We start from the raw sequence: 23,379 nt of genomic DNA, 5'->3' as shown, positions 1-23,379 counted from the left end.
TTTTACGGAATGCAGTAACTGTCAGACGGAATCAAATATATATTTTACCGAATGTAATAGCTGTCAGAAAGAAATAAAAACAGAGGCTCGAAAAAAGGTTCATAAAACGTCGAACCAATCTCGTAAAACTAAAACTTGTATTATTCGAAGCGAAAAACAAGTGTTACGGAACGAAAGAGAAAGAAGTCGAAAAGCTAGACTGAATACCGCATTTAAAGTTCTCCGCGGCTCACTACCGGTGACAACAACAGACTCAAAGAATATCCACGATGGTAAATATACTCAGTTAGAGGTATTGAAATTAGCATCAAAGTATATTTCTCAGCTAACTGAGATCTTAGAGCAGACTGACAATAAAACAGAATTTATGTAAAATATTTTTTAAACCTCAATCTTACAAACCTGGTGGGACCATTTTTTTCAACTGGAAAAATCGACAGAAAATTGTGGTCTTGACGATTGACGGGTCACATGAAACATTGGTCCGGGACATGCTGTTCTGTATTTTAAAACATTTTGTTTGAACTTTCCCAGTTGGCACACGACGTTGTTTCAACGTTTTTCTAACGTTCACAACGTCCATATAACGTTAGATGAACGTTGAAACAACGTTGTGTACCAGCTGGGTTAGCTTCGTTTTAGTGGATACCTTATCTAAAGTAAGATCCCGTAAATAGGGTTAATTGTGGATTATTTCAATTTTAATTTTAATTTTAATGACTCCTTAATTTATTATTGCAGTAAATGAGCAAAAAAATTTCACAGACTCGAAAAGTCCTTTTAATATCACTACACAAATTTATTCCAAAATCAACTTTAGTCATTATAAAAAGCAAAAGTTTGCTTGGTTTGCCTTATTTTTTTATGAAAGACTGGAAAACACTTGTTCTCTTGATGCCTACTATTTTAAAGGAGGTTGATACTAATTTCTGTCAATGATAAATAGTGAGTTTATGTATTTGCACTTTTGGTGACGGTAAAGTGACGAGCAGGTGAATATCACCCTGTTTTGATAAATTCAAGAAAGGATAGACCTAACCGTTAAGAAAAACATAGCGCGTTAATGTATGTGTGTTTTTCTGCACTGGACTGGTTAGCATTTGAATTGTGCTTTCAGAAAAACTGGAAAATTCAAGGATTCAGTGAAATTTCGTGGAAAATTTGTAAAATATAAGCATCCAAAGGACTTTTACTTTTTTTCAGAGCTGAAGTACAAATATTCACCTGTGTCACAGACCTGCTGGACCCCAGCCCCACTGGAGAATTTGGCCAAACTTTCGTAGAAATACCCCAAAAGTTTAACCCCATTTGGAAATTCACAAATTACATCCCCATTCGAAATTCATTGTAGTAAAAATTGAACTCCAAAACCATTTCCACTGAATTTTTTAGAAACTTTAGAAATTCTTATCCCCATTGGGATTTCGATATAGAATTTTATCGCGTCCGGCTGTGGGAAAACTTTCCTCCATGGCTGTAATGCAGGGGTGTACGAATACTCGGGATGAGCTGGAGTTTTTACAAGATGCTTAACTGATTGGTTATTTTTAAACAATAGGGATGACGCGTTCTTTAGGAAAAGTAATAAAATCGTTTTTCTTGACATTTAACGACCAACAGAGTCATCAAAGAACTTGTAAAAACTCCACTTGACCTGAATACTCGCTTTGTTTCAAACTTGGTGAATTTTGTGACAATGAAAAATGGGTTCAGAAACATTGCTTGAAAATATGCTGTAAAGACCGATATACTAAGTAAATAAAAATCGGAATAATCGTATATGTTCATGTCAAGATGCCCCATTTTGATATTCACCTTGAGGTTTGGGATCCCCAAATTTTCTTTAAAAATAACAAAACAAAAAAAAATGAGCCGAAAACATAAACCTGAAAATAGAGACAGTCTAGGATCATTGCATTCAAGAAATAAAATCAAATGATTGAACATATTTTGCTTGTAGATTCGTTCTATCATACCAAACAAAATCTCCTGTCAACAGAATTATTCAAACAGTTAATCGAAAAGAATAGTAAAAAGAAAAGGAGATATCACCTTGCTAAACTCTAGTTTGATGATTTATTGAAAAATTTCCCTGGTGATGCGCACTCAAGGTAAATGAACTACTACGATTATTTTTTTTGAGCAAAGTTGGCTCCTGTTGGTCGATGATATTTGTCTCCGTTAGGTTGTTCGAGAAGGAGACATTCTTCATTGTTGGTGACTGGTTGGGTGTTGACAGTTTCCTGAGGTACCTTCTTGACAGTGAAGCCGTTTTTTAAATTACCCCGGACGCGATATAGTAATGAAAATGCTAAAAAAATGCTGTACAATTAATGGTGAAATTTATAAATTTTATAACGAAATATTAGTCAAAACATTGCTCAATGAAGGCACGCATGTCTATCATGAAGTGCAACACTTTAAAACACGCATGCATTCTCTTTATTCATTTGAAGAAGTCAATATTAAAACATAATGTACATGTCGTGACTCACTGAGAAATATATTTCGGAGAGAAGGCAATAATAAAAGAAATCATTACGGTTGAGACATTGTCTTCTTATGCTTTTGCTCGACAATCGGTTTCACAATTTCAATGTTTCGTTCGCCGTACCAATGGACCTTTTTATTAAATATTTCCCGTTTTCCAAAAGGGAAATATTTGTTAAAACGGGCTTTCTCCATAATAATAACAAGAAAGCCTAAGCAGTGTAAAGGTTTTCCGCGATAAGGTAAGTATACCTTTTACTAATTGAGAAAGAAAAATTTAAGTTGGAGGTATTTATTATATGTGGTTTTTTCTTACGTATGCGCACAATAGAAAGTCAGATAATTCGATTTTAGCCTGGACGCGTCAATTGATAATTGCGCGCATAGGCCCCGACAAAGTCAAATTGTTTCGACCAGTTGCGTTTTAAAGGCCTATACCACTGCGCGCTGAGCCAATAATTTCCAGTGTCAAAACGCCTTCCGTACGCCCTGACTGACGCCCGTTTTCGCGCCTAAAGAAAGTCTACTTTATAAGAATCAAATCAATATCTCTTGATTGAAGGCAATATGCCTTTCGGTAATTAGTTCTTACAAAGTAAACAAAGGATGGCGAAAAAGATGAGCATATTTATTTTTATTATAAGCATCTACTTTATAAGAATCAAATCAATATCTCTTGATTGAAGGCAATATATCTTTCGGTAATTAGTTATTAGAAAGTAAACAAAGGATGGCGAAAAAGATAAGCATATTTATTTTTATTAGAAGCATCTACTTTATAAGAATACAATGTATAGCAATGTGCCCGGCTATTACCATAATGGCTTTATGGCAACTCCTGAACTTGGGCACAGGATGTACGGTTACACATTTTGTGGATTGCATTGTGGAGTCACAAGAGTGCTCAAACTGCGAGCAGCGAGCAATGCATAATGCAAATAGTGAGCGTCTTTATAAGAATGAAATCAATAACTCTTGATTGAAGGCAACATGCCTTTCGGTAATTAGTTCTTTCAAAGTAAACAAAGGATGGCGAAAATGATGAGCATATTTATTTTTATTATAAGCATCTACTTTATAAGAATCAAATCAATAACTATTGATTGAAGGCAATATCCCTTTCGGTAATTAGTAATAGTAATGATATGACATTGAGGGAAATTAGGGATTAATACCCCGAGTTTCATTTTGATTTACTTTGAAATAGCACGAACGAAGTGAGGGCTATTTCAAAGTATTTCAAATGATACGAAGGGTATTAATCCTAATTTCACAAAATGCCATATCATTCCTGGTTAATTATATGACTGATTTTATTATTTTTCATAGGGTTTATCAAATTATTTCATAATAACATTTTTAAATTGAAACAGATAAATATCTTATAAATATATTGCCAAATAATAAACTACAATTATATATTTTCCAAACATTCAAACTTTAAATAATTTTTATTGCGAAGAAGATCCATAAAAATTATATTTTCGTTTCCTTTGACTTTGCTATATAGAGTAGTTTATTGTTACCGAACAGTTATTGAATACATTGCCAGAATTAGATGGGTTTGGGGATTGAAGGGGTAACGAGGGCAGCAGTTGTGATTGGATAGGGTCTTCGTTATTTGAACAAGTGCTTGAAACGGCAAGTGCGTTCGACATTTTCTGAAATTCTCTTTGATCACCTGGATCATAGCTAGAAAGTCCTTTCGTGGATGTATGCCCAGTGACTTTAATAATAGATGACTCAGCAATTCCTGCAGCTTTCAATTTCTTTACAAGTATTTTCAGTTGGTGAGATTCTTTCCTGAATGCTCTAAACTTGTATCTTTGATGATCGATTTCATGAAGCCTGCAATTTTATTTCTGCCTAGTGGTACTTGCTTATACCATTGTCCAGAGTCTATGTAATCATCTTTCGGTGATAAATAAAATCGTCCAGTAGTTTTCAAAGCAGCTGGTCTTTTGGACACGTACTTTTCAAACAAGGTAATAGGGCATCGTGACCTGTCTGATGGAAATTCGAACATTTTTGGGTTGGTTACACGTTGATTCGGGCGAAGTCCTCCTTCACGTGTTTTCGTGGGATTTTCTAAAAACTCAATGTAAACGGCTCCAGTGGATTCATCGATCTTTCTGACAAAATTTTCTATTGTCATGGTAGAATGTTCCTGTTGTCCTCTCTGACCAAAATGTTGGACATTCAAAAACCACATGGTATGGACAAGTGACGAAGGAGAAGAATCACCAAGTTTACCAGCTTCCCATAACATTTTCTCTTCCTCAATAATCATAGGTTCACTTTTGTTTGGCTTTTTACCTTTCCCTTGTTCTCTTAAAGCTTTGGCTTTACCTTCCAAAACACGTCTACTGTTTACGAATTCAAGATCTGACATGATCGACTTTGGATAGTTTTGTTCAACTAAATGACGATGCAAAGCTGCCTGCATTACTCTGAGTGAGTCTGGTTCGTATTCGGTGCCATCTTTCTTTCGAATCTCGGCATAAAACCTTTCCAACACATTGTTCAAATTATACGGTTCGTATTCATTTATGCTCTCTTTAAGTCCACGAAATTTTGCCCAATTTTTGAACGCGTTTAACCAAGTGTTCGTGCTTTTATTTGTATTTTGGTTTTTGGAGTTTTGCCATAGAGAAAGAATGACATCATCGTCCAGTAGCTCAAATCTGTCGTTTTCATCGAGGCCCGGAATCTTCGAGTTAGAAAACTTCGAGTTAGCAATTTTCGAGTTAGCAATTTTCGAGTTAGCTAAATCATGACGTCATAAAAGTGCAAATTATGACGTCACTCGACTCTAACTCGATTTTTAATTTTCAAAAAAGGATTTTCAAGTTATAATTAACTCGAATTTTATTTTTCGAAAAAACCTTTTCGATTTCGCTAACTCGAATTTCTTTTTCACAAAACCTTTTTTCGAGTTAGCTAACTCGGAACTTATTTTTGGTTCACAAGTTTTCGAGTTAGCTATCTATGATTTTTTTAGAAAAAGTTAACTTGAATTTTTTTTTTGTATGGTAGTAGGTTAATCCAAAAAATTCAAATGGTTTTATTCAAAATTCGAATCACCAAAATACAAATATGAACAAAAGGAAAGAAAACAATCAAAAACACTCCAATCTCTTCAAAGGAATTGAAGGTAAGTACCTGAAAAAGATAAACACAAAGTATCGAAAAGTGAAATGCTAAAGCTGAAGAAAGTTATTGGTTTGTTTTAACATCTTACAAAGGAACAACAACACTCCCTTTTGAATTTGTAGAATCATAAAGAAGTAATGTTAGAAATATTCAATATAACTCTCAAATGTATTATATATACATAACTAACATACCTTGAAATAATCTGCAACATATCTGTAGAACTGACAAAACCATTATCTGGAGCAAAAGCAAAGAACACCCAGTGTGGTAAAGAATCATACACTCATTGCAAGTCGAAATTCAAACATCAAAATGTCACCCTCGCGAGCCAGGGCCGATAAACGATTCTGCGACTTAAAGAGGCCAGTACCGTATAATTGGAGGAATCGTCAACGCGTCCATCAGAATCATCAATAGCGTAAGGGGGTTAGATAAGCCATGGAGTCGAGGGTGTCAAAATGTAGTTTTATGAAGCAAAATTTTGTTGGTGCACACATCAGGGCACTTAAATTAAATAAAACTGATTTCTCATCTTTTACAAAATCTTTACTCCACATTAAACAAGAATAAAACAAAAGGAGGAAGAAAGACAAACAAACTTCCTTCAGCCTACTTTTTTTTCGAAATTTTTTAGAATTTTCTACTACCATACAAAAAAATCCAAGATAGCTAACTCGAAAACTTGTGAACAAAAAATAAATTCCGAGTTAGCTAACTCGAAAAAAGATTTTGTGAGAAAGAAATTCGAGTTAGCTAACTCGAAAAGGTTTTTTCGAAAAATAAAATTCGAGTTAATCCTAACTCGAAAATTCTTTTTTGAAAATGAAAAATCGAGTTAGAGTCGAGTGACGTCATAATTTGCACTTTATGACGTCATAATTTAGCTAACTCGAAAATTGCTAACTCGAAGTTTTCTAACTCGAAGATTCCGGGCCTCGTTTTCATCCTGCATTTTTCTTGTAATTTTCTTCTTACAACGACAACCGCATCAAAATTGTGTTTGTTTATACAAATTCGTTCACCTTGGAGATCGAATGTTGCTAAAATTTAAATCGAATGTTTTGGAAATTCGAACACTTGTACGGCGCATGAAATCACGTTGGGAGAAAATAGTTTTGAGCAAAGTCATTTCTTCTAAAAATGAAGCATAAAACCTAAATTTCTCCTAAATGGTGCGTCACAGTTTTCGTAAGGAGAAAATAAGTATTCATCGTGTAAACTACGTCTTTTTTGTGGCGCGGAATATTACAAATGAAGCGGCGGGGTATTACAAAATCAAGCGGGGTATTACGAAATAATACCCCGCTGAAGGATAAGGGCACGCAACCTAAATAAAATCAGTCATATAATTAGTCCTTTTAAAGTAAACAAAGGATGGTGAAAAAGATGCAGGGTCGGATACAGGAGGTAGGCTATCTTATTCATGGAGAGTAATTAGTTTCCATATAAGGTAATACGATAATAAAGTGCACTCTCCTCCATTGGATATAGCCTCCCTCTGTATCCGAGCCTGAGATGAGCATATTTATCTTTATTATAAGCATTTTCTTTATAAGAATCAAATCAATAACTCTTGATTGAAGGCAATATATCTTTCGGTAATTAAGTCTTACAGTTACAAAGTAAACAAAGTATGGCAAAAATATGAGCATATTTACTTTTATTATAAGTGTCTACTTTATAAGAATCAAATAAATTTCAGAATTTTTGGCGTTTTCACTGTGATAACATGTGAGCGATAACTCTTTTTGAGATGTGAGCGACCATCTATCCCATGTCATCTCAAAAGTAAAGTTGAAACCAAGCTTTCTTCCTCCAACTTAAATTTTATTGATAAAACAAATTTAAAATCTACACATGCGTAATTTTGCTTACTTAGGGATATTTCGATAGGAAGCTCTGCGGGGCATTCTTAGCGACAGCTACTTGCTCCGGGTACTACCCTTGTTGACCGACGGGGGTACTCCGCTGAGGTTCGAAAAATGAACCCTACGTGGGACTCGAAATTTGCGAAAAAAGTGACCCTGAATGGGACTGAAATTCCAAAATGTTCTCAAATTTTCTACTTTTTCTCCAAATTTTCCAAAAATAAGCACCCTACGAGGCACTGATTTTTCTATTTTGGTGTTTTTGCGACCCTAACTGGAACTCGTGGAGGTTAAAAAAGGTACCCTGACCAGCAGAGCATCCCCGTAATCCATTTTGCCCTAGTACCCCCCGGGTACTTGCTTGTATATGTCAATAATGACCTTCATTTTTAAGGAAATATTTAGTCGTATTTTTGCGAATCTTGTTTTAGTTACTCAAAGGTCCCGACTAACCAGGGGGGGGGGTTAGGTCCGAAATTTTTTCAAAATAAGATTTAAATTGGGGGGGTTTCAATAAGCGGGGGGAACTGAAAATGTTTAAATTTTTGCTTTTATCTAATATTTTGAACTTTTAAGGGGTATAAAACCTATGGATAGAATGGAAATCAAACATGTGAAATAATAATTTGCATTTGCAGGTATTTAAAAACACTTTGAACATCTTTCAACTAACGTAGGAAGAAGAAAATCGTATGTTCCCTGCCGTCGCTTGCTGAAGAAACTTGAAAGATATTGAATATCAAGTAACTGTCTACGACGGATAGAGTCTTTCTTGACAGACAGAAAACAACTCGTAAAGGTCGATCAAGCTCGATCAAGTACAAACTCCGTTGTAAGTGGTATTCCTCAAGGAAGTGTCCTTTGACCACTTCTCTTTTTTATCTATATCAATGACCTCCCGGAAAACGTCATCTCATCTATTTTCCTATTTGCCGATGATACGAAAATAGTCAAAAAGATCAACTCAATCGAGGCTTCTTTGACAATCCAACAGGACATCAATGAACTTGAAAATTGCTCGAGAAAAACGCTTTTAAAATTCCATCCAGATAAATGCCATACTTACTCTCGGGAAATTCGAAAACATCATCCATGCACACCCATACTCGTTAGATGGAAACCAACTTGAACACGTTTCCCTTGAAAAGGATCTAGGTGTGCTGATCGACTCCGATATTACCTTTGAAGAGCACATATCAAAACAGGTCAAGAAAGCAAACTCAATTCTCGGTGTGATCAGAGGAGGTTTTGAGGAATTATGTCCCAGGACATTTTACACACTGTATACCACCTTTGTTCGACCTCATCTGGAATATGCTCAATCTGTATGGTCGCCTAGATTGCGTAAGCACGTCAACCTACTTGAAGGGATACAAAGGCGTGCAACAAGAATGGTCCGTCGTCTACGAAATTTAACATACGAACAGCGCCTGCAAAAACTGGACTTGAAAAGACCACTTGAATTTTTAGGAGACTATTTGGCGACATGGTTCAAATATACAAACACCTTCACTTCTATGACAAAAATACCATCGTCAAAAAGTTTTCTCATCGAACTCGTCCCCATCGTAAAAACGATTACAAATTGATCCCTAATGTCTCAGATGATGGATTAACCCTATTCAACCTAGGCTTTTAGGGGTGGTTCAGAACTAGGGGGGCTTATCCTGTACCACCCCTTAACTTTTGAGCTAGTGGGTCTTTTTGGATGAAATTTGGCACACAAGATCCTTGTCACATAAGGTAACTTTTGATAAAAAGAATTATTTTATGACGTCCCTCGTAATGCGCAAAGTGAGCAAAAACCGAAAATTTCCTTTGTTCTTATAAATAGCTATTGTATTTTAACAAAAGCTTTAGAAAAAAGTTGCCTGAGTTTAAATTGCTTATTTTATCCTAAATATGCAATAAATTGCGGTTTAAATGATATATTTGACATAAAAAATAAACTTGTATTGGGAAAAGGGCAATTTTTGTGACACATTACTGTCATCATGCAGGTATCAAATTTTTTTTATTTTGAAGTTAAATAAAAGTTAAGAATTTACAGAAAATTTTATGGCAACAGCTCTATTATTTCAGGAGCTATTACCAATAATTTGACTAGGCCGAATAGGGTTAAGGGGTGTGCAAACGAAATCATTTTATCACAGATGCATACCGGCGTGGAACCAGCTCCAAAAAAATGTTGTTAATGCTAAGTCAATCAAAGCATTTAAAAAAGAGCTGACTCAGGCATGGATAAAGCACCCGTTACGTTACAATTCAAGATCACTTTTGTAATTATTATGTAGATAGATCGGTTTAGAGGCCCTAGTGTGCCTGGACTGTATATCCTTTAATAAAATAAAAGAAATATATAAATAAAGAAATAAAGAAATTTTATTTCCCCTTCTTATCCAAAATATTTCAAACTAGCCGGTACCCGGCGTCGCACGCCGGTTAAGCTGTAGCTGAATGCACTAAAAGTCCTTTGGATGTTGAATCTGGCTTAAAAAAACGATCAAATGAATAAAAAGATATCTTCAAAGTTTGACTCTAACCCTCCCCCGGAGTTCTTTTCTCGCTTCGCTCGCATTAAATACGCCGTCCAGTTTTCGACAATTTGAAAAAATGTCATGGTAAAGAGGAGTGAAATGTAGAAATGACAATTCTTTAGGAAAAAGCGGGAAAGCCACAAAGAATGGTGCAACTTTGTTTTTATCAGATTTGAATAGATAAATAAGTCAATTCTAAATTGCTTTTTTTAAACCCTTATCATAACTTTTCGAATTTAAACATGTAAAATGACGTACACAGTTTTTAACAGTATCAACCACTTGAATGTTATTATATGAAGAAAGAGATGGACTAATTTCTTATAAGTCATGGTTGATAGTAAAACCTGAAATGTATCAAACGGCACTCGACACATTCGAAGGTACGTCTATAAAGATCACAGCAAAGGGGCATAAACATCTCGGTGCTTCTGTTGGGGAAAAAAGCTACAAGAAGGAATTCGTGTCAAATAAAGTCGAAACCTGGGTTAAAGAAATCAAAACTTTGTCAGACATTGCAATAACTCAACCCCAAGCTGCGTATGTCGCCTTCGTTATTGGCTACCGGAAAAAATTCAACTATATCATCCGAACTCTAGACAATATATCAGAATTGCTTCGACCCATCGAAAATGTCATCCGTTTTCACCTAATACCAGCCATATGTGATGGCAGACAGTGCTCCGATATTGAAAGGAAGATCCTCTCGTTTCCGATCAAGATGGGAGGCCTTGGAATCATCAACATCGAGGATGATACCCTGAGTATCAGAGGTTAAGTTTTCAAAAAATATATTAACCTCTGAAGACAGATAATAGAAATTTTATCGCGCATGTGTCAATCTAATCACTGTACAAAAAATCAAAGATGAAGAGCAAATATTACCATATTAATGTCTAGCAGACTGTATCAGTATGCAGTTTACTATTTACGAATTCCCCAGAAACCTCCAAGTGTAATTGAAATGAGTTTATTTTGAAAGAAATCTTTTATATGATGCCCAAATGTATAACAGTAATTACTAAACTTTTAATTATGGAAATGTCACTTTAATTGAATCAAAATAATGGACAGACTTTATGTAATTGCTTGCAGTATTCTTTTGAATTCTATTGTTCCGCGCAATTGTTTGGTTTGTCAAATGCCTAATGATGCCAGCGTGTTGGCATTTCGTTGGCATTTGAAATGCCATTTTGAGCAAAGGAATCCCCTTTTCTGGCATTTCAAATCAAACAAAGGAACCAAAACAAAGAGAAAAAATGACATTTTTGATTTTTGAAAGTATTTGCACGTTTTTTATTCAGTTCTTTCTATAGATTGTAAAATTTGCAAAATTTGCCATAGCCTAGCTCTACGGCAAAAAGTTTCAGTCTTAATGACTGCAGTTTTTGAGAAATTCCATGCTTTTCATTGTTTGATCTGTCAAAGTTGAGCTTGAGGGAATCACCTTTTCAGTAATGACTCTAAAAAGACGATTCCTTAAATGCCATGACAGAAAATACAATGGAAAAGCTATTAAAATCGAATCCCTCATGAGCAAATGCCAAATTACAAATGCCATTCGGTCTAAACGCAGCCATTGAATAACTCAATTTATTTAATACCAATTCCGAGGAAAATTAATTTGGACCTTTTCTCAGCTCTCTTAAAAAAGTCCAAGTTCAAAGGCATTTCAAATTTGAAGAAAAGCTATGACTTTTTCAGCCATTTTGGATGAATAAAATAATTGCTAAAAACGGGATTCCCATGTTTTTATGACAGATGATTTGAATTCCATTGTTCTCAAGTCAGAAAAATCAGCGAGGACTAAAAAAATTAGCACAATATTTTGTAATAGTGAGCCCAGACGGCACACAACGTCAAAACAACGTCCATGTGACATTCATAACTTCCAAATAACGTTATTTGAATGTTAAAACAACGCTGTGTGCCAGCTGGGAGGGTTCGTTTGTTTGAATAATTTCAGTGAGGACAAAAATTGGAGTTTAATTTACCACTGGGGAATATAGTTTGGCTAATTTTTGAAACTAATAAACTAAAAAAATACCACGTTTTAGTTAACCTAGCAGCAGCATGTTCTAAAACAACACAACATCTCAATGGTCATATTTAACACGCATTTAAGTTAAACACAAAATTATATTAACAACATTATTGACATGTGCTCTTTTGTGGGGAGAGTGTCGACATTCAAGAATTTTTCATAATTAATAAGAACATCGAAAATGTTCGAAGCCTTCAGATGTTCTCAACCTTTTTGATTTTTCAGCCTAAAAATGCTTTTAAGATGTTCACTTTGTGTTTAATTTGGTCAATTTTTCGACGAAATTGAATAATTTGGCCTTAAAATGGTTCTTAAGCTTTTAGCCATCGAAGCCTTTGTGTTCTTATATAGTTTTTTTTCTTATAAAAAAACTTGCGTGCGCTTTTCACGTCCTGTGACTTTATTTGGATCAAGCATTTTTATATGGTTGGATTTAGATTTTAATTCATTTCGATGCTTTTGTTTCATCAATCAAGACACGTTCATGACACTTAACAAGAACATTGTAAATTTAGACGTGCTTTCTTATTGGGTTAAAAGGTACTTTTAGGTTTTTCTGGTAGTAATTGTATTTAATAATAGATACTTTAGTACTCTATTAATCAGATAATACACGTTCTTTTTTTATTAAGAAAATCCAAAATTTTTGAAACCTTGGGAAAGTTTTTTAAAAAAGTTGAAATATATATCCTGAAAAACCCAGCCGTTCCTTCAACCCAAAAAGAAACTATTCTTGAATACCAATCTTTACTTTTCTGTAATTATAATAGTATCAAAAAATGATGATCAAATTTGCGTTGCTCACCTTCTTTGTTTCGTCCAGCTTTGCCGATACACTTGGTAAGTAATTGCTTTTTTTATCATCATCATATGAATGGTGTTTTCCCAATTCATCATAAATATTGTTAACCTTTTGGGAGAAATATTATTCTGAAATATTCTTACGGTATTGTTAGCTTTGGATCCAATCTCAGCCAAAATCTAACATGTAATACCTAGGTCAGGCAAAAATTTGCCATACTGGGGAATAATTAGCAATTTAATTGTAAAATACTTTAAAAATGGCATTTTTAGGTTCGGTTACCAAATTCTGTGATGTTGTTATTCTAACCATATTCTTAATTCTTTAGCCAATCTCATCATAAACATTCTTATAAAGTATATTCCTATGAAAAACGTGTATTTGCTTACTCATCAATTTCAATTTACATCCCTTTTCACACTGAATTGAAAGGGATGTGGAGCAAGATTGGTTAAAAAGAAGGAAAGAAAAACAGCTTTATTCAGCACGAAATCAAACACAATATAACAATAGGAGACAACGACCTGAAACAAAACTATAATATAAAGCGGGAACACTTATGTATAAAAACAAAACCTTAGTTTATCGTTACTTATGAGGACGATAACCTATGATAATTCCATCCTCAACGAAAAAATGGCAATTTGCAGCAAGATTTTAGCTTGTCTCAAAAGTTGAAAAATAGTTGTCGGCCAACTTTTAGTGGACCGCTATGAGAAGGCACACTGTAAAAGTGGGATGGGGGAACCAGGGAACCCTAAGTGGGAACCCTAAGTGGGAGCCCCAAGTGAGATCCCTAAGTGGAAACCCTAAGTGGGAACCCTAAGAGGAAACCCTAAGCGAAAACCTTAAATGGGAACCCGAAATGGGAAACTTTAGTGGGAACAATAACATACATACAATATAAAATCTTTTTTCATTCCTCAGATTGTGGAGGATCAGCTGGAAGTGTGAAAATCGCTGGATGTTACAAAAAACCAGCTGGTTTATTTAACAAAATACTGATCAGAAGACCAATCTACCAAGAAGGATCCATTAAAAAGTAAGTTTAGTCAGTTCAAAATTGAGCAATGGAACATTCTGCTTACAAAAGTAGTCAACTCATCCTCAACTCATGAATTTAAAGAGAACCTTAGTGCCTGGAAAGCTAAAAAGTTTGAATATGATTGAACCCAGCAGGCACACAACGTTGTTTTAACGTCCATCTAACGTCCACAACGTCCATATAACGTTAGATGGACGTTAAAACAACGTTGTGTGCCTGCTGGGAAAGTATCACTATTGTTGCATACCTGTCTATATCATAACAATGTAATAATTAACCCAAAATGTATCAGTTATCTGGCAACCAGATTCCAAAATTTTCATCCGACAGCTAAAGCTCTAAAGGTCGGGAAAATTTTCAACATCTGGAAGGTTTAGATTACGGAATTTTGCAAGACCGCGTCAAGGATTTTGCAGTGGGAGGTCTAGTAACCCTCCCCTTCATTTCGGAGATTGGCAGGTCTAACTGAAATATATTTAGCTTTACGGGCAAGGGTAATTGAACCTTACTGGGTATGCGGCACATCAAAGGCCGACCATCATTTCGCTCCGATGGAAAATTAGCCCGCTTATTTAGAGCTTTAGCGTGGGCGGCCGCCAATCTGTCATCCCGGAATATCAAATAATTTATAAAGGTTCATGTGTCTGCACGGTTGCCTACGAATTTGTCAATGTTATTGTTATGTTATGAATTCATTTTTAGTCCAATGCTACCTTAATTCTATTTAAATAGAAATTAATAGATAGATAGAAAAAGGCCTATAGACCTCTCCATAAAAGAACTCTACTAACCTCTTATCCCCCACTAGATTGCCATTTAGAACTGTTGAGCCAGTACTCTACTGTGTTGAGCTGAAAACAATTTGAGACCTCCATTTATTAAAGAGCCTCCCCATTCGTCTTCGCTGTTTAGGACCTTCAGTTTATATAACTTGTGAAAATTGTGGCTTCAACAATTTTCAACGGTTCGCTTTTAAGTTAAATTAAAATCATTTATTTTTCATGCGAATGTATTTTAGTTTGGCTTGTGATTGTATTGCTAAAGCAAAGAAAGAAGGTTCTAAAGCAATCGCACTCGGTGATTACGAAGAGTGTCGTGGAACTACTGACACTGCAAAACTCTCATCCTTTTTGAAAGACAACTCACAAGTTAGCAATAAATGTTTCAACGCAAATTACCAATCATGCACAAAGGGGTCACACTGTATGGGAGAAGCGGGCATTGTTTATATTTATTCCACTGCAGGTTAGTATTGACTGATGCTCCTATCGTCTACACAAGGTCATTTATTTTGCGGACCCGCATTTTCTAGCTCATTGACGTCCTCGAGCAGTGGCGGAGGCGTGAGATGGAACGCTGTACTTACTCTAAAGCTCCCAGTAACTTTCCGCTGAGATAAGATTACTCAATCTAAAGCTCTAGTATAGACATTCGGCTTTCTGACTTGTCATACCAACTGTTAGAGTAGACAGAAATTGGGCACAAAGATGGCAGTTAAGATCTTTGCTTGGAAAAGATTGAGAGAAGTCATTGCATTGACGTCTATTAAAACACCCAACTTCTTTGAAAATGGACTAAAATTCTCACAAAATGGTGAAAATAAGAACATAAAAACACTTTAAGGCTTAAAATAAAAAGTTAAGAACATCTGAAGACTTCAAAAATTTCAGATTTCCTATTACAAGTGTGTATGTATTCCCAGCTTCCATAAATTTATTTTGCATCAAGGCTGACAGATTACCCTTGAATGAAATCATTTTTAAAAGATTTATCATTTTCTCATATTTTCTCAGTTGATGGCGGTTGGGGAGATTGGTCAAGCTACGGAGGCTGCAGTAAAACCTGCGGAGGTGGTAAAAAAATTCGAACACGAAAATGTGACAGGCCAAAACCACAAAATGGCGGAGCTAACTGTGTAGGAATCTCATCACAGGCTACATCATGTAACACAAAAACATGTGCAGGTATAGCCTCAATCCTCAGTTGTCGCAGTAATATATTAGACTAATACCTCGAATAGATTTTGTATCGTAAATTATAAATTGATTTTTTACTTATAGATCCATTATGGAAGCAAACGTTCGAATCTGTGGGTGCGATCCTTTACATAAATCCCCAGGGGGGTACTAGGTTTGCGAGGTGACGGGTATGTCCGAGCCGAAAATCGAAAATCGACCCTTTGAACGACAAAATTTTGGTGATTTTGGGACCCTTTGAGAGACTTTTTCCAAAATTTTGGTCCATTTTTTCCAAATTTTGGTTTGATTGTCACCAAATTTTGGTCAAAATATTTTGAATTCGTGACCCTTTGAGAGAGAAATTTTTGATTTTCGTGATTTTGGGACCCTTTCAGAGACTAACTTTTGAATTTGTACCCCTTTGAGAGACTTTTGAGGAATAAGAAAAGGTACCCTTATGGCTCGCACATACCCGGCACGCATTTTGCCTAAGTACCCCCCCCCCCCCCGGACATAAATCGCATGTTTGCTTCCATTATGACTGAAATTACGTAATTTAACAAAACATGGAAAATCTCTCTCTGTCAGCCTCTGTATGGAAAGGGCGCAAAACTGCAAACTGAATTGAAAATTTGCTGCTTTCTTATCATACATTTGATCATGAATGGGATAACGACTTTATCTTACACATCCTGTCTCACAGCCCTGCAAATGAGGATAAAAAATTGCTACTGAAATTCCAATCGGGATGAAAATTCTATTGTTTCAAGGTTTGAAAATCTAGCGGGGATTGTTATAATCAGTAGTCACTATGACATAAACCATAAGTAGTATAAGAAAGCCGCGGCTGGAATGATAACATCTGAATTTCTGTTGTTCTATCTCTGTCGTTTTTGATGACCATTTGTTGAGCAAGAAATCAGTAATGTAGCATCTTTAATGGTAAATTTTGTTGGTTTGTCGTTAATACTTACTTCTCAGTGCGTTTTATACATTAATGGTATGTCCTTGCATAATACACTTGCATTATAAAATCATTGTAAAGGAAAGATCAACAATAAGAAATTTAAACGAGCACAAAATGGCTGGGCTAAAAGAACTCAAAAATTAGTAAAGTGCCTTCGAATGCCTTCACAATTTTTCAGTGAAATCTTTTTAGAAATCAATGAAAAAGTTCACCAAGACAATACTGTGAAAATTTCAAGCCAGCACCTTCAAAATTTATCATTCAAACTGACAGGAAAGTTGTCATCTTGAATATAGTTCTTATAATTTTAATTTTGGCGAAAAACTATCGTTTCCACAAAATACCCCTAAAATATGTCCAAAATTAGTTCAATTGGGTACAGATTCAAAGATATCTAGCAACAAAAAAACTTTTTGTGAAGGAAAATAAAAGAAAAATTTCAAAAACTATCTACCAATAATAAACTGAGCACTTCATGTTCTTATGAAGGTCGGAGACAGACATAGAACAGCAATTAACTGAAAAGACAATGCGGTACATATTCCAGCCGCGGCTTTCTTATACTATGCATAAACTAAATAGGGATTTTATTTTTTTTCTATAAATCGTTTTGGACAGTTTTAAGATTGTTCGAATCTAGAGTGTTTTTCGATTTTTTGTAGAACTGTTTTGGGATACACGTTTTTTTTTTAAGAAACACGTTTTTTAGAAACATGAGGCTCAGAATGCCTAAAAACTAAGAAACATCTAAGAAACATGCCGAGGCTGAGAATGAGAAAATAACATTTTTTAATTTGGTTTTTTCAACCTTCTAATTCAGTCTTCCATTAGGCTGATTATGTCAAAAAGTTTAGAAACATGTAAGAAACATTTTAGGCTCAAAAGGCCGATTTCTTAAGAAAAATTGAGGCTGCTTGGTAAAGCTAGTTTCTTTAAAAAACATGTAGGTCAAACCTTTCGATGTTTTGTAGAATTGTTTTGAGATAGATCAAGCCTACGCTAAACAATTTGTCAACTCATCTTCATCAATAACAAAGTCCTCAAATTATTTTGCTTTTAAGTTAATGGTAACTGGGGACGATGGTCAAGCTACGGAGGCTGCAGTAAAACTTGCGGAGGCGGCTCTAGAACTCGAACAAGAAGATGTGATAGCCCAAAACCTCAAAATGGCGGAGCTAGCTGTAAAGGAAGTTCCACACAATCTGGGAGATGTAATATACAGAAATGTTTACGTGAGTCCTGCATTACATCATTTTTCATAAGAGCTCGGGTAAGTTATGGCATGTCTCGATGTCTCGAAAACTGAAAATTACCATAATTTTTAGATCGCATTAGTCGGTACAAAACGGACCAAACAAGAATAAAGCGTACTATGATGAAGTTTCCAACCTGGTGTGTAACCTAATATTGTTTTTTTTCGCTGATTTTTGATTATGACGTCACAAAAACTGGAAATTTAATTTCTCAAGAATTGTTTATCCAATTGTCGTCAAACTTTCACCAAAGATGTATCTCACTAAAGTCGATTATTGAAAAAGAAAATTTTTCGAAATTTTGATGACATCAGCAGAAATTAGTAAAAACGAAAAGTCCTATTTTTTGCTGACGTAATCAGAATTTAGACAGAAAATTAGGTTACACATCAGGTTAGAAACTACATCATAGTACTCTTCATGTTCAGTCATTATATTGGTCGTTTTCTGCCGGCTAATGCGATCTAAAAATTATGGTAATTTTAAGACATGTCATAACTTACCCGAGAACAATTTTATAAAGAGCACGAGGCTGAAAATTGGACAAACCTAAGAACAAATTAAGAATATCTGAGCCTCAGATTTCAGACAGCACTGGTTTAAGAGATTTTAACTGATTTTAAGCCCATTTAAGTTTCTATAATGAAACTATTGAGAATATCATAAGGACGTTTGAGCCTAAATATTTCAGAAAATGAAGAAGATGAGGGACAAAATTTACTGGTTCTTATTAAAAAGCGTGTAACGTCTTTTTTATTTTGATTTCATGAGCTATTAACATTAGTTACACCCCCCGAACAGAAACAGCCCCCCCCCCGAATAGGATTAAGTGCTTTTTTAAGGTAGGAAATACACGCTTTCTTAGCAAGGCTATATAGAAGAACATGATTGGCCAAAATAATAAGAACAAATTAAGAAAATTTTAAGCTTTTCATGCTCTAAAGCACCTGATTTCTTAGGAATATGGACAAGAATATTGACAAAAATAGTGAAAATAAAGAGATACAAGGCTTTAAACTAAAAAAGTTTAGAACAACTGAAAGTTTCAAAATTTTTGAATGCTCTTTTTCATAAACAAATTTGGATATTTCGAATCTATAATAAAGGATATTCTCTGAGTTGCATAAGTTTGCATGTGGGGGGGGTAGATTTCGGTTTTCACGGATACTCCGTAGAATTAAGCCGTTTAAAATCCACGCGATACAGTAATATTATTGTTATATAATAATACAATAATCGCAAGAGGATATTATCAGTTTGTATAAAACGATAACTTCCCTTCCATTATTTTTTGGGATATGTCTCAATTAGTCGTCTAGCATCGTAAATTTGACTTACCCAGCTGGCACACAACGTTGTTAACGTTCATCTAACGTTATATGGACGTTGTGAACTTTAGATGAACGTTGAAACAACGTTGTCTGCCAGCTGGGGTACACATCAAGAAAAACATGTTTGTATTATTTTAGCTAATGAAGCCTGCACTTGGGCATACACAAATTGGAATGATGACGGAAAAGGCGGCGCTGTTTATTTGGACAGGCACGACGTTCGATGCAACAACGGTCAATATATCAAATATATGAAATTAGAAAGAAAAAAGGCAGGCTGGTTCAATTATCAAATACGTTATAAGTATATATGTTGTCAAAATATGGCTTCATGTTCAAGTGTTACTCATTCGACTTTGGATACCTATAATGGTGGTTTTCAAGGAAACGCTGTCTACTTCGATCGCCAAACAGTCAGTTGTGGCAGAAATGGTTAGTATGAGAAATATATTAGCATGACAGACATATATAAATGCCGGACTCCACTTTCGTGCGAAATGGGCGACAGTTTTTTTCTTAACCTTTTTTGCCTGAAGAAAAGATTACGTCATAAAAAAGTTTTGCGCAAACAAAAAAAGTTGAAGGAAGTTCTACTTTTTTCATCCGTTACGTCAATTTTGACCAATGGGATTGCTTCATTTTTCAACCGACCAATGACCTTACAAAAACGTCAAAAAGTTTTCGCTCATGTCGCTCGAAAGTGGAGACCGACCTTAAAAGAAATTGAAGCACAGATGATAATAATAATCGAAGAAGTGAACGTTTCATTGATAAAAATTTCCTTTAAAAATCAAATTAAAGAGCATCGACTGTATTTGTATGATCTGTTAACAAAGTGGATAGAGCGATAGAATTCTTATCGTCCGTCTCCACAGGTTGAATTTCAGAGAAAACCTATCGTACTCATGGTTTCTCTAGAACGTTAATTTCTCTATATAAAGATTTCAGTTTTAAGTCGTCATTGTGAAAATTCCGGTAGCCTTTATTACTGTTATAATTAAGATTAACTTTGTAAAGCTTTTTAAATATTCCAATACCACAGCTTTGCAACGGGTCAAACTTGTGAGACATGGCAACAATATTCGATATGATTTTACATGCTGCAAAAAAACTGATTCTACACTAACCACATCATGTTATGCGTCAAATACAGGTATAGATCCCAGATGGCACACAACGTTGTTTTAACGTTTAAACAACGTTATTTGGACGTTATGGATGTCACATGGACGTTGAAACAACGTTGTGTGCCAGCTGGGATAACACAGTAAATGATCGGTTATTCGCAGGTAGATATAAGGAATGGGTTTGGAAAATTTTGAAGAACCTTTTTGTAGGAAATATGAAACTCGGAAATTTTAAGAATTCGTTATTTATGTCTTCGTATCGCGTAGATTATCGATTTTATATTATCCATTTGCAGGAAATTCTAGCCCTTTTTGAGAAATTAAGTCCCTGCAACATGATCTAAAATCTGAAATTAGGTCAAAGTTCCCAACAAATAGAAAGAAATGGGGGGGGGGCAAAAGAGACCAACTTATTCATTTAGGCTACACCTAAATTATTAGTAACAATCAAATTTAGCAAAAAGAGCATAGCTACTTGCTTCAAAAAATCAATCAATCGAAAGAGTTCAGTAAGGGAAAATTTTCGTTGCTTTGATTAGCTGAAAATTTCAAATTTCAATGATACTCTAGGCGATGGTGAAAAATCACTTACTACGATTGATTGATTGATTTGTATACGAGAAAAAGTTTCTAAAAGATGTAGAGCCCCTGTTTAGCGCCTCTGTAAAAGCCCTGGAGACACCCATAATTTACATCATGGACCAATTTAATAATTTGACAAAAGATAACACAATAATCACAAAGTTTCCGCTTTTAAAGTGATTTCCAGTATTTTTGAAAAATATCTGATACTATCAAGCCATGTCACTCATGAAAATATCTTTCAATAAGGCCACTCAGCTGGCACACAACGTTCTTTCAACGTCAATTTAACATTTAACGTTAGATGAACGTTGAAACAACGTTGTGTGTCAGCAGGACAAGCCTAGGGCGTCAGTCGAGACATGATAATCAGAAGTGATTATATTTTCATTATTTTTTTCTTTGTCATCTTGAAACATCCCAGATCCGCTGGGACCCAAGCCTCCCTTAAAGACTTGGCAAAATTTCTTCTCCAGTAGAAAAATACCCTGGAAGTTCAGTCCCATTTGGATATTCAATTCGATTTCATCCCACTCGAAATTTAATGTTTAAGAATTGCACTCCAAAATCATCTGCACTGGATTTTTTAACCTTTCAACAATAGAATTTCTATCCCAATTTGGATTTTGATAGAAATTTTTATACGCACTGATGAAAAAAATCTATCGGGGCTGTGAAACAGGGGTGTCTTAAATGTTCTTTCAATTTTAGGTTTCAACGATGATGGTCGTGGCAATGCAGCTTACCTTGATCGACACGCTATAAGCTGCAGTAACAATTACTATCTTACATATTTTCACTTGAAACGGAATTCTGCTCACAACAAATATCGTTATGATTACCAATGTTGTAAAATTAATCCACCATCACCAAGAAACTAAAGAATTTCTGAAGAGAAATTAGGGATAAAAATAGAAGTCAGGAAAATAAATAAAACATAATTTTATTAGGAAAATATATAATAAATCATTTCCCTAGCGAAAGTATTTTTCAGTATTTGTTGTTCGCATATATGTAATTGAAATGCGACTAATTGTGAAGATTCGAAATCTGCGGATTTGATAGTTGTACAATTCATAACTGGGTATATCTGGGAGGCAATTACGAGGCAGGTAGATCAGCTCAAAATTACATATATCTGCGCGTGTGGTTTGATTGGGCGTGATTGTTTTGACTAAAACTGCAAAAACATTTCAAATTTGTTTCGTTTTATTAGGTCACCTACTACATAGCCATCCTAAACATTTAATAATTTTATTTATCAAAAATGTATTCGTTTATTTTATAACTATTTTAAATATATGATAACAATAGTTGACAGTTGGAATATTTGCAGTCCTCTTTTTAAGCAGCTTTGACAATTATTGGAAAACGAATGAATTGTTTAGATGGAGGCTCAACAAAAGCTAAAAACTAAAAAATAAAAGCAGTTCAACCATGGACGTGGGAAAACGGTACAACAATGCTGGACAAAAAGTTGTAGACAAATGAAATTTCAGTGAAAAATGATGAGAAATAGAGCAAAATGACTCTTCAATGTGTCTAAAAGGGGGATGAAATCAAGAAAAACACTTTTGAAGTCGTTGCATTGCTTTTGAATTGCTTTTGAGGGAACCACAATAAAAAAATCAGCGTTTTGATACTGGTGTAAGCTAGTTAATCAAGCCCTTGTGGTTTGCCCTTGTGGTTAGACTGCAGTGGGTGACTTTGAAAGACTTTGGATGGGTTTGGAAAGCACCCAGAACTTGTTTTTGATCGATATTGAAGTATTTTGCAAATATTGCAGAAGTCTACAAACCTTTTGTCCAGCATTGAAGCAAACTACGGGTAGAATCAGTACCTCATTTTATTAAACTTTAGCCAATACTTTTTTCCTATAGCCAATAAGATCGCCTTCAGCCTCACTCATTAACTACAACTTTTATTTTTATTAGAACAACCAAAAATTTTGAAGCCTTCCGGTGTTCTTAACTCTTTTTAGAGAAATATTCTTACCTCGGATATACAAAGTTTCTAAATTTTGGTGGAAAAGAAAAAGTCTGGTACAGTTTGAATGAGTGAACCCTTGTTGACAGAACCTGAAAACTTTGAAAACCCAGGCCGACATGCATAATAAACTAACCATTTAACCTCTTTATGAAACTCCAAAAACTATTTCAAAACTACTAAAAATGACATCAAAACATCAGCAACATTTATAAAAGCTCCTCAGCCATACA

The 23,379-nt window shown here is 35.0% G+C and overlaps 2 protein-coding genes across 3 annotated transcripts; one reads left to right on the top strand and one right to left on the bottom strand.

Moving 5' to 3' along the window:
* Positions 1-4,273: 4,273 nt before the first annotated feature.
* Positions 4,274-4,936, bottom strand: LOC136821751 (zinc finger MYM-type protein 3-like). The gene has a single exon (XM_067077965.1). The coding sequence runs from the start codon at positions 4,934-4,936 to the stop codon at positions 4,274-4,276; it is 663 nt and encodes a 220-aa protein (XP_066934066.1).
* A 7,624-nt stretch (positions 4,937-12,560) lies between these two features.
* On the top strand, positions 12,561-22,487 carry LOC136822625 (uncharacterized). Of its 2 annotated transcripts, XM_067078896.1 has the most exons (9): positions 12,561-12,635; positions 12,866-12,935; positions 13,825-13,939; positions 14,961-15,187; positions 15,736-15,906; positions 17,929-18,099; positions 19,590-19,883; positions 20,494-20,604; positions 21,872-22,487. In XM_067078896.1, the coding sequence occupies exons 2-9, from the start codon at positions 12,875-12,877 to the stop codon at positions 22,039-22,041; spliced, it is 1,320 nt and encodes a 439-aa protein (XP_066934997.1). In that variant the 5' UTR covers positions 12,561-12,635; positions 12,866-12,874; the 3' UTR covers positions 22,042-22,487. The 2 variants fall into 2 exon arrangements, with proteins under 2 accessions (XP_066934997.1, XP_066935005.1); XM_067078904.1 differs by lacking the exon at positions 15,736-15,906 and having other exon boundaries at positions 21,872-22,062.
* Positions 22,488-23,379: the final 892 nt, after the last annotated feature.

The sequence above is a fragment of the Clytia hemisphaerica genome, unplaced genomic scaffold (genome assembly GCF_902728285.1).
Source record: "Clytia hemisphaerica strain Z4C2 unplaced genomic scaffold, Clytia hemisphaerica genome assembly, whole genome shotgun sequence".
NCBI lineage: Eukaryota > Metazoa > Cnidaria > Hydrozoa > Leptothecata > Clytiidae > Clytia > Clytia hemisphaerica.
The sequence above is the reverse complement of the archived record's forward strand: the minus strand, read 5'-3'. Positions and strand labels throughout refer to the sequence as shown.

Bases quoted from the DNA above. Each gene is read 5' to 3' on its own strand.
- LOC136821751 (XM_067077965.1), bottom strand. From the start codon at position 4,936: ATGCAGGCAGCTTTGCATCGTCATTTAGTTGAACAAAACTATCCAAAG.
- LOC136822625 (XM_067078896.1), top strand. From the start codon at position 12,875: ATGATGATCAAATTTGCGTTGCTCACCTTCTTTGTTTCGTCCAGCTTT. The intron at 12,936-13,824 runs GTAAGTAATTGC...TTCATTCCTCAG, and splicing joins CAGCTTTGCCGATACACTTG to ATTGTGGAGGATCAGCTGGA. The intron at 18,100-19,589 runs GTGAGTCCTGCA...GTATTATTTTAG, and splicing joins TAATATACAGAAATGTTTAC to CTAATGAAGCCTGCACTTGG.